The sequence below is a fragment of the Anomalospiza imberbis genome, chromosome 5 (assembly GCF_031753505.1).
Source record: "Anomalospiza imberbis isolate Cuckoo-Finch-1a 21T00152 chromosome 5, ASM3175350v1, whole genome shotgun sequence".
Taxonomy (NCBI): Eukaryota; Metazoa; Chordata; class Aves; order Passeriformes; family Viduidae; genus Anomalospiza; species Anomalospiza imberbis.
The window spans coordinates 7,510,525-7,524,871 of NC_089685.1; the positions used below are offsets into that span (position 1 = coordinate 7,510,525).

At 41.4% G+C, this 14,347-nt stretch overlaps 1 protein-coding gene across 4 annotated transcripts in view; it reads right to left on the minus strand.

Moving 5' to 3' along the window:
- The window catches only part of GRM3 (glutamate metabotropic receptor 3), a 102,908-nt gene that overhangs the window by 35,165 nt on the left and 53,396 nt on the right, over positions 1–14,347 (minus strand). For all 4 annotated transcript variants that reach the window (XM_068189545.1, XM_068189546.1, XM_068189547.1 and 1 more), the window contains exon 2: positions 10,599–11,202. In XM_068189545.1, coding sequence (XP_068045646.1) covers positions 10,599–11,096 — 498 coding nt within the window. In that variant the 5' untranslated portion in view covers positions 11,097–11,202. The remainder of the gene's footprint in view (positions 1–10,598; positions 11,203–14,347) is intronic.

Genomic DNA, 14,347 nt, shown 5'->3' on the forward strand with positions numbered 1-14,347 from the left:
GTGAGTGGGACAAGCCTTCAGCTCACAGAAAGGTGCTCCTAACAAATATAGCAGCTTTATAATTAGTTTCTTTTTTTTTTCTGTTTGTTTGTGCCTTTTTAATTTTTTTTTCTTTTAGTCAAAGTGGCAAAAGCATCCATAGAACTACTCTCCCAGTTTACATGGGGACCCTCAGCCTTGGAGGCCACTATATTTCCAGGGTCCCTGCAAACACCTGTAATTCTCATTCCTGTGTTCTGAGAGAAGAAAGTTTTCATGTGTTTACAGCTGTTTGCTGTAAAGCTCTTCATTATGAAGCTGTCCAGATGGTAGATTTTTCATGGACTAAAAATTAAAAAAAATACAAGGAAGTCTGATTAATCATAAAGGATAGTGATCCAATCCTCCCTGAGAACTATTACTGCTCATGGAGTTCAGTGAAGTTGTATCTGTTATTAATTCAGATCAGGACATTCTTCTTGAAATTCTCAAGAGGGGATTTTCTGGAATATTGTAATGTTGTGATATTAGGGACTAATTTTTCAAAAAAGCACAAGTCTCAGGCACTTAGCTGATGCAATTGATTTCAGAACAGTCTCTTTTTCTAGCCATTTTCATGCTGATCTGAGCATTTGATCATGAAAATGTTATCCTAGTTGAGAGACTAACAGGATCAGGTAGCAGGTTCTGCAGAGGAGATGATGTCTAAGGCTATGTCTGCCCAGGGTAGTAGAGGACAGTGAGATGTAAACCAGAGTTATGTGCACTGAGATCGAACCACCTGAGGCACACCTCCAGTGTAGCTCCATGCTGCCTTGGCACGTGTGGAACAGCTTTAAAATTGCAGTGCAGATCCAGCTTTAGCTCAGTGAAATAATTTATTCTGGCAAAGCTCCAGGGAACAATTTAATCAAGCTGTGGTGCATGCAATTAGTGCCTGAAATCCATATGTTGGCACTTCAGCAGCAGTAGTAGCCAGGTTTTTTTGCTGTCAGAACTGGTGGGTTTTGCAGATACCTTTGAAGATAAGTCTGGATGTTCTGCATCTGCAAACCAAACCAGCCACTTTGCACAGCTTGCTGTGAATAAAGCATGTCGATGGATTCTGCATTCAGAGAGATGGGAAACCTTCATTTGCTCTCATGCTGCTGGGCTTATCAGTGCAGCTACTATCCTGTGGTCAAGTGGCCACTCCCCAGGCAAACCTGGCTCTCACTCAGCTGGGTGATTTGTTGCCCAACATGATCATGGCAGTAAGTCCAGTGCCAGCCACATCCCTCCACAGGGGCATACTGGCACCAGCAAACCCTGCAAATGGAGTGGCCGTGGCAGTGCCAGGGGGGACCAGTGTCCCTCTCCACATCTGTCACTTCTGCTCCTCTGAGCTGCAGGGACAAGATAAATGCTTGTGAGATATTGCCAGTCTTGTTTAAAATACTGAAAATGGCTTCATAATAACCACCTGCAAGGAGCCATGAATTAAATAAAGCTTTCAAACACATGAACCTGGTTTCTGGGTGTACTTGTGGCCATTCAAGAATCTTGCTGGTAAATGGGGACAGATAGGTAGCACCTCTATGTCTCAGTAACCTTGACCTATATTATGATTTGTTGAATCTCACTGAACATTTTCTTAACCTTCATAAGATTTTTATTTTTGCTGGCAGTAGGATTTATTCTGATGGTTTGTTAAAAATTTCCCTTTTTAATGGCCCTGAGATTATAACATGGATTTTTTGGAATGTTTATGAGACTGGAAAACACAGGAAATATTTTGGAGAAAAGAAGGAAAGATAAATCTCAGAAGTGCTAGAACAGGTAGGGTGTCTTTACCACAAGTGTGTATTGCACATTTGTTGGACAGAGGAGGCCCCTTGTTAGATGACAGTGCTCTCTGCCCTTCTGAAATTTAACCATGCGAGAGTCTCATGGCACTTAACATGGCTTAATGAATCTAATTTCACAGAGCTCCTTTGAGACAGGGAAGAGCTACTCTGAACAGACAATAAATTAGGCTGTGGAGCAGAATAACTTTAAGGTTAAGGAGTTTTTTCTCTACTGAGAAACTGGGCAAATTTCTGTCTCTCTGAGCTGAAATCTATCCTAATGGAGATTCTTTTGCTGCCTTTGGTCTCCTGAGAAAGTCTTTATATTTCTGGGAATAAGTTGCAAGTCCAGATTCCCACAGCAAGACCATGGCAAAGCCATGTCCCAAGGTTTCTCCTAATTTCATTGCTATAACACAGGGCCTGAGCTCTTGCTTTGAAAAAACATGGACTGCAGCTAGTGTATGTTTTATCCAGTTCCTAAATTATGGTAATCTAGCTTGTTGGCTTTTTGTTATTATTTGGGCAGCTGGAAGTCAAACTTCATCTAAAGCATTCATACCAATATATAGTACAGTTTTTTTTCCCTATTTAAATTTTTCTTGTTTCTTAAATATAAAAATATACCAAAAGTTTGGTAGAAAGAGCTATTTTAGAAAGGCAGGAAAGACACACTGGTTCTGAATGGGCAGGGATTTGGGTGTGTGGTAGGTGGCAGGCATAAACCTAAGGTAATGACTAAATGAGGAACCTCTCTAGCCAACAGTCTCCACTGGCCTGTGCAGTCTCCCCTGGTCCCAACTGCTGGAATGTACTTTTTTTTTCTCAGGTTAAAATCTCCCCTTTCTCCATGTATAAGTATTTTCTTCTATAGTCTAGTCCTGCATCATGTTGATAAAGACATTTACTTTTTGTTCCTGAGAACAAACCTGTATATACTGAAAAGCTGATATTAGTTTCCCACCAAACCTTTTCTTCTCCAGGCTAAACACGTGCAGTTCCCTCAATTTCTTCTTGTAGGGTTTGTGCTTCAGACTCTCCTCCCCATGATTATATTTGTATTTATTGAATCTTCTTTTTACCAAGGGACCCAAAGTTAATGGTAATATTCTAGATGTGGTCCAGTGAGAATAGAATAAACAGAAATATTTATTTCCATCTATGTACTGGCTATGTTCTGCAGACACAGCCCAGCAGGCTGTGAGTTGCCAGACTGTATCACTGGCAATAAATATGAGCAATACTGAAAAACTGGGCTCCACCATAATTTTCCCTCTTCTCGTGGGATTTAGTAGGCTCCTACCTGGGGACAGTGTGACCCAGAGTGACTCAGTCTGGACACTTCTGGCATACTCACATAATTTGGGAGTATTTGGGAGGAGGAAAGTTCAGTGATGCAAACGCAGCTGCTCACCTTGGACCCAAGAAAAAATTCACTCCAAGCTAATTTGTTTTCAAAGGGAAATTAGGACCTTAAGGGCCTCACTGCCTTCAGAACTGAAAAATCTTTATCAGCCTGGAACATCATCTCTCCCTAGCCCATTTTTAAATGAAGGGTGCCATCTCTGGGATATCATAATGAGCACTAATGAAGGCAGTGACTGCACAGGGGCTGTGTCATGACCTGCGGCAGAAAGCACCAATTTGGCTTCAGCAGAACTCCAAGCACTGACCCCGGAAGGTTGCTGGGAATGCCAATATCCCAGTTCTGTAAATCATTAAAGGTCAGGTGGAACTCAATCAGATGCAGTGAGGTTATTTAGGAGTCCCAGCCTTGTTCTCCTGTGGAATCTTCTGGTGCATTGCAGGACTGAAGCAGTGGTTTCCACCAGCTTTCACACTCTTTGGTATTAAGAAGCCTGTTTCCTGCTTTGTAAGTAATGTTCCTTAATAAAATTGCTTCCAAAAGGTAACTCAGGAAAAGATAATTCACTATCAAACAAATAAAAATGCCTGGCATTTTTTGTTAGCGGGAAGAAGGGTGAAGGAAACATTATTTTTAGCCTTGCACTTCTGAAAGTTTAGGCAATGAAGCTAGGAAAAATATAGCTAAATGTTTGCAGTGGACTCAGTAGCTGCCACACAGAGAGAAGCAGTGTTTGAACTGTGAAATAACTTCATCTGCAATATGAACATCAGAAATAAGGAATACTGTCAGAATAACAGCTAGGATTTCTGCATAGGACCTGGGAATTTCTTTTTATATTTGTGTCTGTCCTTGCAATAAAAAGTAAACCATGGAGGGCATGCAGAGAAATGTTGTGCTTTGAAGGAATTGTTTGGAAATCTTTTTTTTTTCTTTTTTCCTGCAGAAGATGGCACAGTAAGCTGTCACATATGCACTCTGCCTCCATACAGCATTACTGTTGCAGTGAAGTAAGCGGAGTACACCAAACTTGCACCCTGAAAAGAGACCTGTGCAGAAGATCTTGGTTTGCATGAGACTGCAACTCTTCTCTGAGACTTTGTAAACCTGCCCGTGACTCATGTCCCATTTACACAGGATCAGAAAAGGTGCTAAAACTGGGGCTGTTGGTTCTAAAGGGACATGCAATTGCTTCTGGAGTTAAAAGAGCTATCAGTGATACATATGGCAATTTGACACTCATTAACTGATGAGTAAATCCTAGTCAGAAGGGGTAGAATGAGTGTAGAGTAAAGCCTAGTCAGAAGGGGTAGAACAAGTACAGGGGATGTCTAGGTGACCCTAGCTAGTTCTTATTTTTGGCCACTTTCTCTTCTAGTGACATCCCTTCCCACTTGGAACAGTTTATTGCTCTCTATAAATCCCTGAAAGGAGACTGCAGCCAGGTGGGGGTTGGTCTCTTCTCCCATGTAACAAGTGATAGGACAAAAGGAAAGGGTCTCAAGTTGAGGAAGGGGAGGTTTAGATTAGATACTACGAAAAATTTCTTCACTGAATTGGTGGTCTGGCATTGGAACAGGCTGCCCAGGGATGTGATAGATTCACCAGCTCTGGAAGTATTCTCAAAACATGTAGATGTGGCACTTGGGAACATGGTTTAATGGTGGACTTGGCAGTGCAGGGTAAAGGTCCCACTCAATGACCTTAGAGGTCTTTTCCAACCTCAACAATTCTATGATTCTCTCATTGTATGGTAGAGCTCCTTCCTTCTTACCTATGATCTCAGTGGTTACTTATCTATCCCTGTAAAATCTTACAACATCCCCTTAGCAAAAGGACAAAATGCACAGCATACAATTAAGAAATAAAAATTATAGCCCAAAACCAAATCAAAAAGACTGCAAAGTAATCGGTTACTGTGGGGTTTTCAGAGAAGCCAGAGTGAGGTACACATATTCCTTTGAAATCTCTAGGAAATAAATGCTCAGTGTTCTTTGGGCATTTGAAAATCTCAGCCTAGTGGCTGTTCAGTTTCTGAATGTGGAATAGAAACAAAGAGAGGAACAAACAGCAAGGCTCTGGCTGAGAGGTGATGGAAAGAGGGGAAGAACAGAGACAAAGGAGGAGAGAGTATAAAGGAGACTCGTGGAAGCTGGCAAGTGCATGTGTAGCTTAAATGCTGGTGGTAGGTGGTCCATCTCACAGAAAGGATTTTTTTAATAAGGATCTGGTTTACTTTCACAAGCACAAAATCACCAGAGGCTGTCAGTGCACAGCACAAATGGTGTGTGTGGCCTGGCAAACCTCTGCAACACCCTGCACATGTCTCCTGCCCACATCCCTGTTGGGTCCATGCACAGTGGGACAGAGCCCCATGTGCTATGTTTCATTTATTTTTTGATTAATTTAAGGATTTTACACTATTTTCAGTGGTGATGAAAGTCAGAAGCTATTGTTAAGACTCTGGTTGAAAGATGGTTTATCCTTGGAGGAAGGAAATGGAGGTGGTTATCTTTCAGGCTCCATGAGCCCTTGGCAGACTTTTGTGGCTAAGCAGAAACGACAGCCAGGAAAAGATTGCCAGTAAATGAGTACATATTTTGAATTTCATGCTAGATGGTCACTCACTTAGGAGTGGCTTTAGCTTTTGTGATAGCAGTAATGCACTGTTAAATCTGCTGCAGTGGTTTTGTTACAGTTTGCTTGAGACACAGTGAGGAACTGAAGAGAAGACAGCAGGGCACTGGTTTCTGTTCTGCCATTTTTTCTCGATGAGGCTCTAAATTGGAAATAACTTTCATGGTCGTGATCTGGAGGTCTTGTGTGTTGACAGCCAGGTGACAGCCAGTCGACAATCTTTACATCCATGTGAATATAGTATACATAGAAATTAAAAATCCAGCCCACCTAAAAGAATGTTTTAATTTTTCTAAGAGCTGACTGAAGGGAATGGACTCTAGTCTTCATTTTCAGAAGAAAATCCAGTTTTCAGAAACAGGGAAGAACAAATCCAGTACTTGAATAAAGGTATTCCTGCTTCCACATGCATATTCCTGAAAAGAGCTGACCTAAGTATCTTAAACATGGAATTGGGATTGGCTATGCAGGTGCTCTTCTGCAAATGAATACTGTCTCTTTTTCTTATCATTTTTACTGTGTCAATCTCTCCAAGGAAAATATGTTTGAAATTTCTGTTGTAAACTAAGAAAGAGTGGATAACCTGGCTCAGATGAAAAACCATGAGCCCAAAGGAAAACTCTTGAAATTTTGAATTCTTCACTTCCTGATGCTAGATTCTACTCAAGTCAGAATTTAATTTAACAAAAACAGCTTTTAAATTTTTTTTTTAACATGAGCTTTTCCATTGACTAAGAATCCTGGCTTGAGTTTTGAAGAATCAAGTGCTGTGCAGATTTGGCTCACTGCTAATTTAAACACAACATCTAAAAACTAATTATCCAGATCATCATTAACGATAATAGCCTAGTCTGACCAGAAAATAATTAAGCATTCTGCATTCTCTTGTTGTTTTTAGTCTCTGCAAAAAGTGTCTATCGCACATACTGACTCAGTGGGGAAGGTGTTCATTGCTGATTTACCAGCAAAATCTTTTATTCCTTAGTGGAAGGGTAATGAAAGAAGTACAAATCTGACAGCGGGAGCATCATGAAGTGATTTGGCAGACAGCTGTCCAGAAAAAAGCAGGAGAGGGAGGGTGAAGGGAGGGGAAGAAAAATATTGAAATATAAAGACAAGTTCACAGGAGGGAAAAAATAAAAAAGCCAGAAATAATTTTTGTCTGAAGAACTCAGCATGTTTTATTTTAAGGCTAAGAAACTGCACTGTGGACTTTATGGTGTTTACAGCTCTCAGCAAAAGAAAAATGCTTGCCAGGGCTACATCTGGAAGCATCCAGCACCCTGGATGTTGCTTGAAAACACAGGGAAAGGGGGTGCTGAGCCTTGCACACACACCCCTGGTTAAATATTTTGACTTTCAGCAGTGGTGTGATTCCAGTTGTTACTGGAGCTACTCTGTACAGGTGACTGACTCTGAAATTGGTATGGCACCAAAATGCTTGCCTTCAATGCTTGAAAGTCCTTACAATTTCAGGCTTGAGTCTACAATGTCTATTATTCTTGACAGGGATTTTCTTTTGAAAGAGAACTTGTGACTGACTATCTTAACAGGATGGGCAACAGGAGTGAATGGCTTAATTATATATTTTCTAGTGCTTAGTTACATCTTTTTTAGGTGATGTGAAATCTAGAGGAAAGCTAGAAAAGAGGGACTGAAGGAAGGCCAACACAATCGATGTAAAGAGAAAATAAACAACCGAATACCTTTTTCTAGAAGAAAAAATGGAAGATGCTTGATGACAAGTTGAATGATTTGTGAAACGATTTGTTTTTCTGAAGAACTGTGCTAAGAAAGACCTTATGTTTGCAAAACTATTGACAAGTCTAGAGAAGACCACAGAGTAATATTAATTATAAGTTTTGTTCCATCATCCTCCTTAGGTTTTGAAAATTGGATTACCTACAGATTTTCATACAGCTATATTACTATTTTTTTCATGTACTGATTTGGAAAGTCTCTAATTAGGACTTCCAATTTTCATTGGACAGCTGTTCCAAACCTAAGATTTTGGAATATGAAATATCTATATACACTCTATTATGTATATTTGATGTGTGCTGCATCCAATCTAGTGCCTCAGATATGGATTTAGTGTAAGATCAGTGATCACCAGAGATTGGTTTCAAAGGGACAGGCTGAAAGATGCTGTGCAAGAGGCCACAGACTACTTTAGAAATGTGATCTGACTTCCTCTGGGTTTCTGGGAAGGAGTGAAACACCTGTACCATCTCCTCTGCTGAAACTACTTTTATAGATATGTCTTTTAGGTTACCTCATATCTTCATGTCCTTTGGACACACTTGAACATAGGGTAGACTGAGAAACACACTGACCACAAACCAAAGGTACAGCAAAAAAACTCCTACTCCTCCACCAGTGGGATAGGGCAGTCATATGATGCTTCAAAATATTTGCCAGCTTTCAGACAGTTGTAGCTCTGGGAATGGCTGAACCAAAGGAGGTATCTTACAGAATTTCTTCTTTTTGTTTCTAATCACTTCTGGAACTCATTCAGCTTTTAGCATTCACAACAACCTACCATTTACAGGTTTCATTTGCTGTACTCTTTGTGTGATTGGAAGAGACAATGAAAAATTGTTTCCTTAACAGTTTGTGCTGCCCAAGGTTCTGTAGCTACCATTTTTCCCCTTCAGATGTCTCTTTTTCAGCCTGAAACTTACTTGTTCTTTGTGCTCCAAGTGATCAGACCCACATAACTGGTGAAGGATGCATTCCTGCTCTGCTAGCTGGTCCACAGTGGGACAAAACCACTTCTACTACAAGAGATGGCTGAGGTTCTGCTCTGCAGAAAATATTCTCCTGCAGTATGGATAAGGATTTGCCCTTATATTCCCTATGAATACACAGATGAGTTACACACTGGAATACAAAAGGAAATAAAATGTAATTTCTTTAAATTCTTCTGTGCTTTTGCATGTCCTATGGGATCTGACCATGCTCCCAACTGATGGGATTTAATGCCTTCACATAAGCAGCTACCAGCTCCCCGGAGTAATTCTGATTGAAACGAACATTGGATGAACTCTTGCCCTATTTACGAAACAGGCAAATGAGGTTCTGTGGGCTTTCTGTCACTGCTGGGGTAGTCTGCAGTACACAAGAACTCTTATTGCTGTTGACATTGGTGCAGTGATAAAGGCTTATGCTCAGTCTGGAAAAACGTCCCACACTGAGTCTGAAAAAAACATCCTGCTCTGTCAAGACTTGATGCCTTTGGAAGCCTGCAGCTGACCATGAAGAAATACCAGATGCAGGGTCTTAGTCTACGTCAGTCTGGACTTAAGACACCACTCAATTGTGATAATGAGTCATGTGAACTGGCTTGTTTTATTTGACCCAAAATAATGTGACCACAGAATCACAGAATCATTTAGGTTGGAAAATGTCTCCAAGATGACAGAGTCCAACCTTTGACTGATCACCACCACATCAGCCAGACCTTGGCACTGAGTGCCACATCCAGTAATTTCTTTAATATATCCAGGGATGGTGACTCCACCACCTCCCTCCCTGGAGAGTCCATTCCAATGCTTAACAACCCTTTCTGTGAGGAAATTCTTCCTGATGTCCGACCTGAACCGCATGTAGTGCAGCTTGAAGCCATTTTCTCTCAACCTGTCACAGGCTGCTGGGAGAAGAGGGCACCCCTCATCTGGCTACAACTTCCTTTCAGGTATTTGTAGCTATAAAGTCCCCTCTGAGCCTCCTCTTCTCCAGGCTAAACACCCCCAGCTCCTTCAGGAGGAGACTCTTCACCATCTTTATCTGTAGACTCTTCCCCATCTCTGTTGCCTTTCTTTGGACATGCTTCAGCACCTCAATGGTGCAATGAGTGGCCCAGAACTGGGCACAGGATATGTGGTGTGGCCTCACCAGTCCCCAGTACAGAGGTCACCGTACTGGTCCTGCTGGACACACCATTGTTGATACAAGCCAGGATTCCATTGGTTTCTTGACCTCCTGGACACACCTGGCTCATGTTCAGCCACTGTCAACCAGCATCCCCAGGTCCTTTTCTGCTGGAACATTTTCCAGCCACTCTTCCCCCAGCCTGTTGTCCTGCAGGGGGTTGTTGTGACCCAAGTGCAGGACCTGTACTTGGCCTTATTGAACCTCATGCCACTGACGACCTCAGTCCATTGATTCAGTCTGCAGAGTCTTCCTACTCTCCAGCAGATCAGCACTCCTGCCCAGCTGAGTGTCATCTGCAAACTGACTGCGGATACACTAGATTGCCTCACCCAGGTCATTGATAAAGATATTAAACAGCTCTAGCCCCAGTACTGAGCCTTGGGGAATCCCACTAGCGACTAGAAGTAAGACAAGGATTAATTTTTTTAATTTTTAATATCTGTTGTTAAAATGATGAATGTTATGAACATGCAGCATGGCAGAAACACATGTATTCAAACACATAGGTGGTACAATTTGTGATTGATGTGAACATATATCTGCACTTAGACCTGTAGAAGTGTCATGAAATGAAAAGTTCAAAATAAATACTAAGACTTTTGGAAACTTCAGATGCCTTCAGGATACAACATAACTAGAAGAAGTGGACAGCTGCCAGAGGTTAGAAGTATAGTAAGTATTTTAAAGAGTGAATCAAACTAATGTAAATTAAGTAAAAATCACATGCTAGATTGACCCCTAGGTTAAAGTGATCAAGCTAAGATTTGCTTTACTGGCAAACTTACATAAGCAGTGGTTCTCTCATTAGAATTGCAGATAAACAGTTCTCACCTGGTGGGGCTGCTGTGACTCACCTGTATGGAGACGCTGCTGTAGGAACCACCTATGACTCCTGCAATGAGCAGTGGCAAATTCTCTTGGATGGCATAGGAGCCATCAGGGCACATGTATTCTGTTTCATCCACTTTAGTCAAAGATGCTCGGACGAACTCCAAAGACTGTTCTAAGGCATACGTATCCCTGGAACACGTGTCCAAGATGTGAACTCCAAGCTTAATTCCCGGCAGCAAGTAGTTATCTTTGTTGATTTCATCAATAGCAAACAGCATGGCCTCCAGGCGCTGGATGCCTCGGTCTTCATTGATTCTCCCACATTCTTCTATCCCAGTGCCTTTTTCCTTGATTGGGAATAAGCCTCCTAAGACCAGGTCTCCTTCTATCTTAATTTCCTTTCTGACAAAGCTGTGGTCACTTAGGGAAAGGAAAACTCCTTTGGAAAATAAAGCTAGCGCAAGGACTTGGAGTCTGGTGAACATCTTCATTGGTCCTGTTTTAGCAGCTCTAAGAAACATAGGTGGGAGCAAAAACACTCTTCAGTCCTTCTGATCCATTGCCAGATATGAAGTGTTGTCCCACAAGCCCGTGAAGAACAAGCCAACAAGTCTTTCCACTGGACCTCTAAAGAAGACATGCAAAGAATTAGAAGGGCAAAAGGGATGTGAGATGCCTTAATCACACAACCATCCTCCCTTGAGGCAAACAAACCTCTTCCAAGCAAATTAAGGTAAATACATAAGTAAGAGAGACATGAAAGAGGAGAATAAGAGACATGACAAGAAGGAGTCTCATGTTTGATGCTTGCTCAGGGCATGAAAATGCTTGCGGCTGGACTTTCTCTCTTTAATGTTAATCACAGTTCAGTGCTCAGATCAAAGGGAGAACACAGCAGTGATGTGTGTACTTAGGATATGATTTTACTCTCACTAAGGTCAGGACAGTTTGCCAATGACCTGAAAAGGAGAAAAATCAAACCTCTGAGTGAAGATCACAATGTAACAATTTTGTAAATAAATATACATACACAAAGTCTGTTTATGCGACACAGATACGTGACTTGTCCATAGACTCCTTGTCAATATCTCTTCAAATTTATCAAAGTGGCTGCCTTAATGTCCCAATCCTGAGACAAATTGTGTGGCAATAGTTAAGCAGTGCACTTTAATAATTTATTTCTGTACTTACCTTTTCCTTAACAGAGTATATACTATTAGAGTTGCAGGGTTATTTATAATTTAGAAACACTTAGCACAAAGAAATTGAAATCAGCAACAATTAAGATTTAACACTGAATAATGAATGAGCATGCTTATTGCAAGGCAGTTGTTTATCCTAGTACAATTTCAACATTGCTGTACCAAATTGAGTGAAAGGATAGTTTTTTGTTCATATTTATTCCAACATTGTTCTCTCATAAATCAGTAATGGGTCAGATGCACTGTTAAAGGTCTCCCTCTGCTTTCTGAATGTCTGAGCTGCAGACTGTCTCAGCAGAATTTTCCATTCAGAAATGTCAATGGAAAAAAGGCTTCCTCATCTCTAAATGATCTTTAAGTAAGCTGGTTGGTTTATCACCTGTGGATTATTAAACAGGTCCAGAAAATATATTTTCTGATAATTTTTAACAGAAGTAATGATGTTGACTGTATTCAGCAGTACTCTCTGTATCAGACTTAATACTCTAATTTACCAAACATTATTCAAGTGTATACAGGGCATATAAAATGGTGGTACTATCCCATTGGAAATCATTATCAGATAAAAAGGTGACTTTTGTTGCATAAATGACTGTGTGGTTAATAATTCAGTTGTGTTGACTTCCATTGTTTTCATCACTAATCCACCGTTTGGATAAAAACAGGACTTGGGATTTTTTTTTAATGCAATATCCATCTTATTTACCTCTGTGGCTTCTGTTGCCACTGTATCTCAGCAAACATTCATAAATTTAGCTTTATAACAGTGGCAAAATATTTGTTTTCCCTGTTTTACACTTGGGAGAAAAAGAGACACAGAGAGATGAATTAAGATTCTCAGAAGATTCTAAATTCAGATTTTGATTTGCTCAACACTCACAATCACTATCAAAATTTGGAAAGGTTAACTGTGCCCTGAATCCCCTGGTTCTCACTGAGGCACTGAGCCTGAAAAACTTCCTAAACAAGTTCTTCCAAGCTTGTTCCTGAGCGATTTAACTAAGGTCATCAACACAGCCAAGAATCAAACTTTGATCTTTCCCAGTGCTCCTCTGATACCTTAACAATAAATCTCCCTTGTTTCCTATTGCTCCCTCTGGCTTTTATGTGAGTCTTTTATAAGGTCATATTAAACCAATCTGCTTTCAACAGCTCTTCAACACGACCAGTTTCCCCAAGAAAAGGCTTTAAAATGGGACCCTCTATAAGGTTTTCTAAAACTACCCTGGGACGTACCTAGAGCTACAGTGGATTTACCCTCACAGCAGGGAGGATGCTCCCATTCCCTTGACTCCTTCATAGGTGCTGGTTTCTGTAAATGGCATTGCCTTTCACCTTGCATCTCCTCTGTGTCTCAGGAATGTGTGTGTCTCTGACACATCAGCAAGAAAGGATACAAAGGTACTGAAATTTTTTTCAACATTGCACATGGACAACTGATTTCCTCAGCAAAGAATGCAAAGGATTTCTGTGTCCTGTCACTTTTGCTTGTTACAGTGGTACTGATGAGGGAAACTGGAATCAGTGATGGCACAGCAAGGGATCAGTCCCTGCAGAGCCCAAGGGGCAATCCAAGTAGGTGAGGATTGGGAATGACCATTTCTCTGATTCTTTGCCACTTTGTGTTGACAGCACTGGTCTGAAGGTGTCCAGGGATGTGAAAGGAGGAGGTGGTGGGAACCCCATTTAGGTTGGAGAACGCAAGTGACTCATCCCCACAGTCCTGCTTTATCTGGGGACATAATGCTTGGTAAGGGGTGTCCATGGGTGGAGGCCACCCACCTACACCAATTGTCTTGCTCTCCTGTGAATTCTGATCTTGTCATGGGAGCTTTGAGACTGCAGGATGACACCACGGATGCAGAGCCCTGCTTCCCAGGAAAAACATCCTATTTTTTGTGTTCAAATCCTCTCTTTATAAATGGGAGACAGTAAACAAAATCACAGCTTAGGGTATAAAATATGCTTCTCTCCTTCATCAGACTTGGCAGCACTGCTGCCCATGTGGTGGCATTGCAGTGTCCTGCTGAGCACCAAGGATGCTGAGCAGAGGTTCCGAGTGAAGGTGCTCATGCAAAGGCTGATTTGTCAGGGGAGGTTTCCCCCTTTGGGTTGTGAGGGATGGATGCCTCCAGGGCTTCTCATGGATGGGACTCCTGAAGGAAGCTGTGAGGCAGATTTGGGTGGTCAGTGAGCAGCGTCACTATGGTGATGCTGAACAGACATCTTGGTGGGATGGAGAATATTTTAAAGCAGATCACAGAGATGAGCTTGCAGCTCAGTTCCTCTCCTGTTCTCTCTGGTGTGCGCCTCCCACATGCTTTCTCTGCAGCTTGTGTAACTCGGGACTATATATGCAAACATTTCCTACCTATTCCAGGCTGATACAGCCCATATTCCTCCTCTTAAACATGGTGAAAATACCACTGATCATATCCTTCCTGAAGTGATTTCACTATACTGACCACTCCTATTGGCTTTTGCAGTACTGTCTCCTACTAAAAGCATGTTTCTGGGATATTTCTAAAAGAAGTGTTTGCTGATAAAGTGGGAATTCTTTTGTTTTTTGT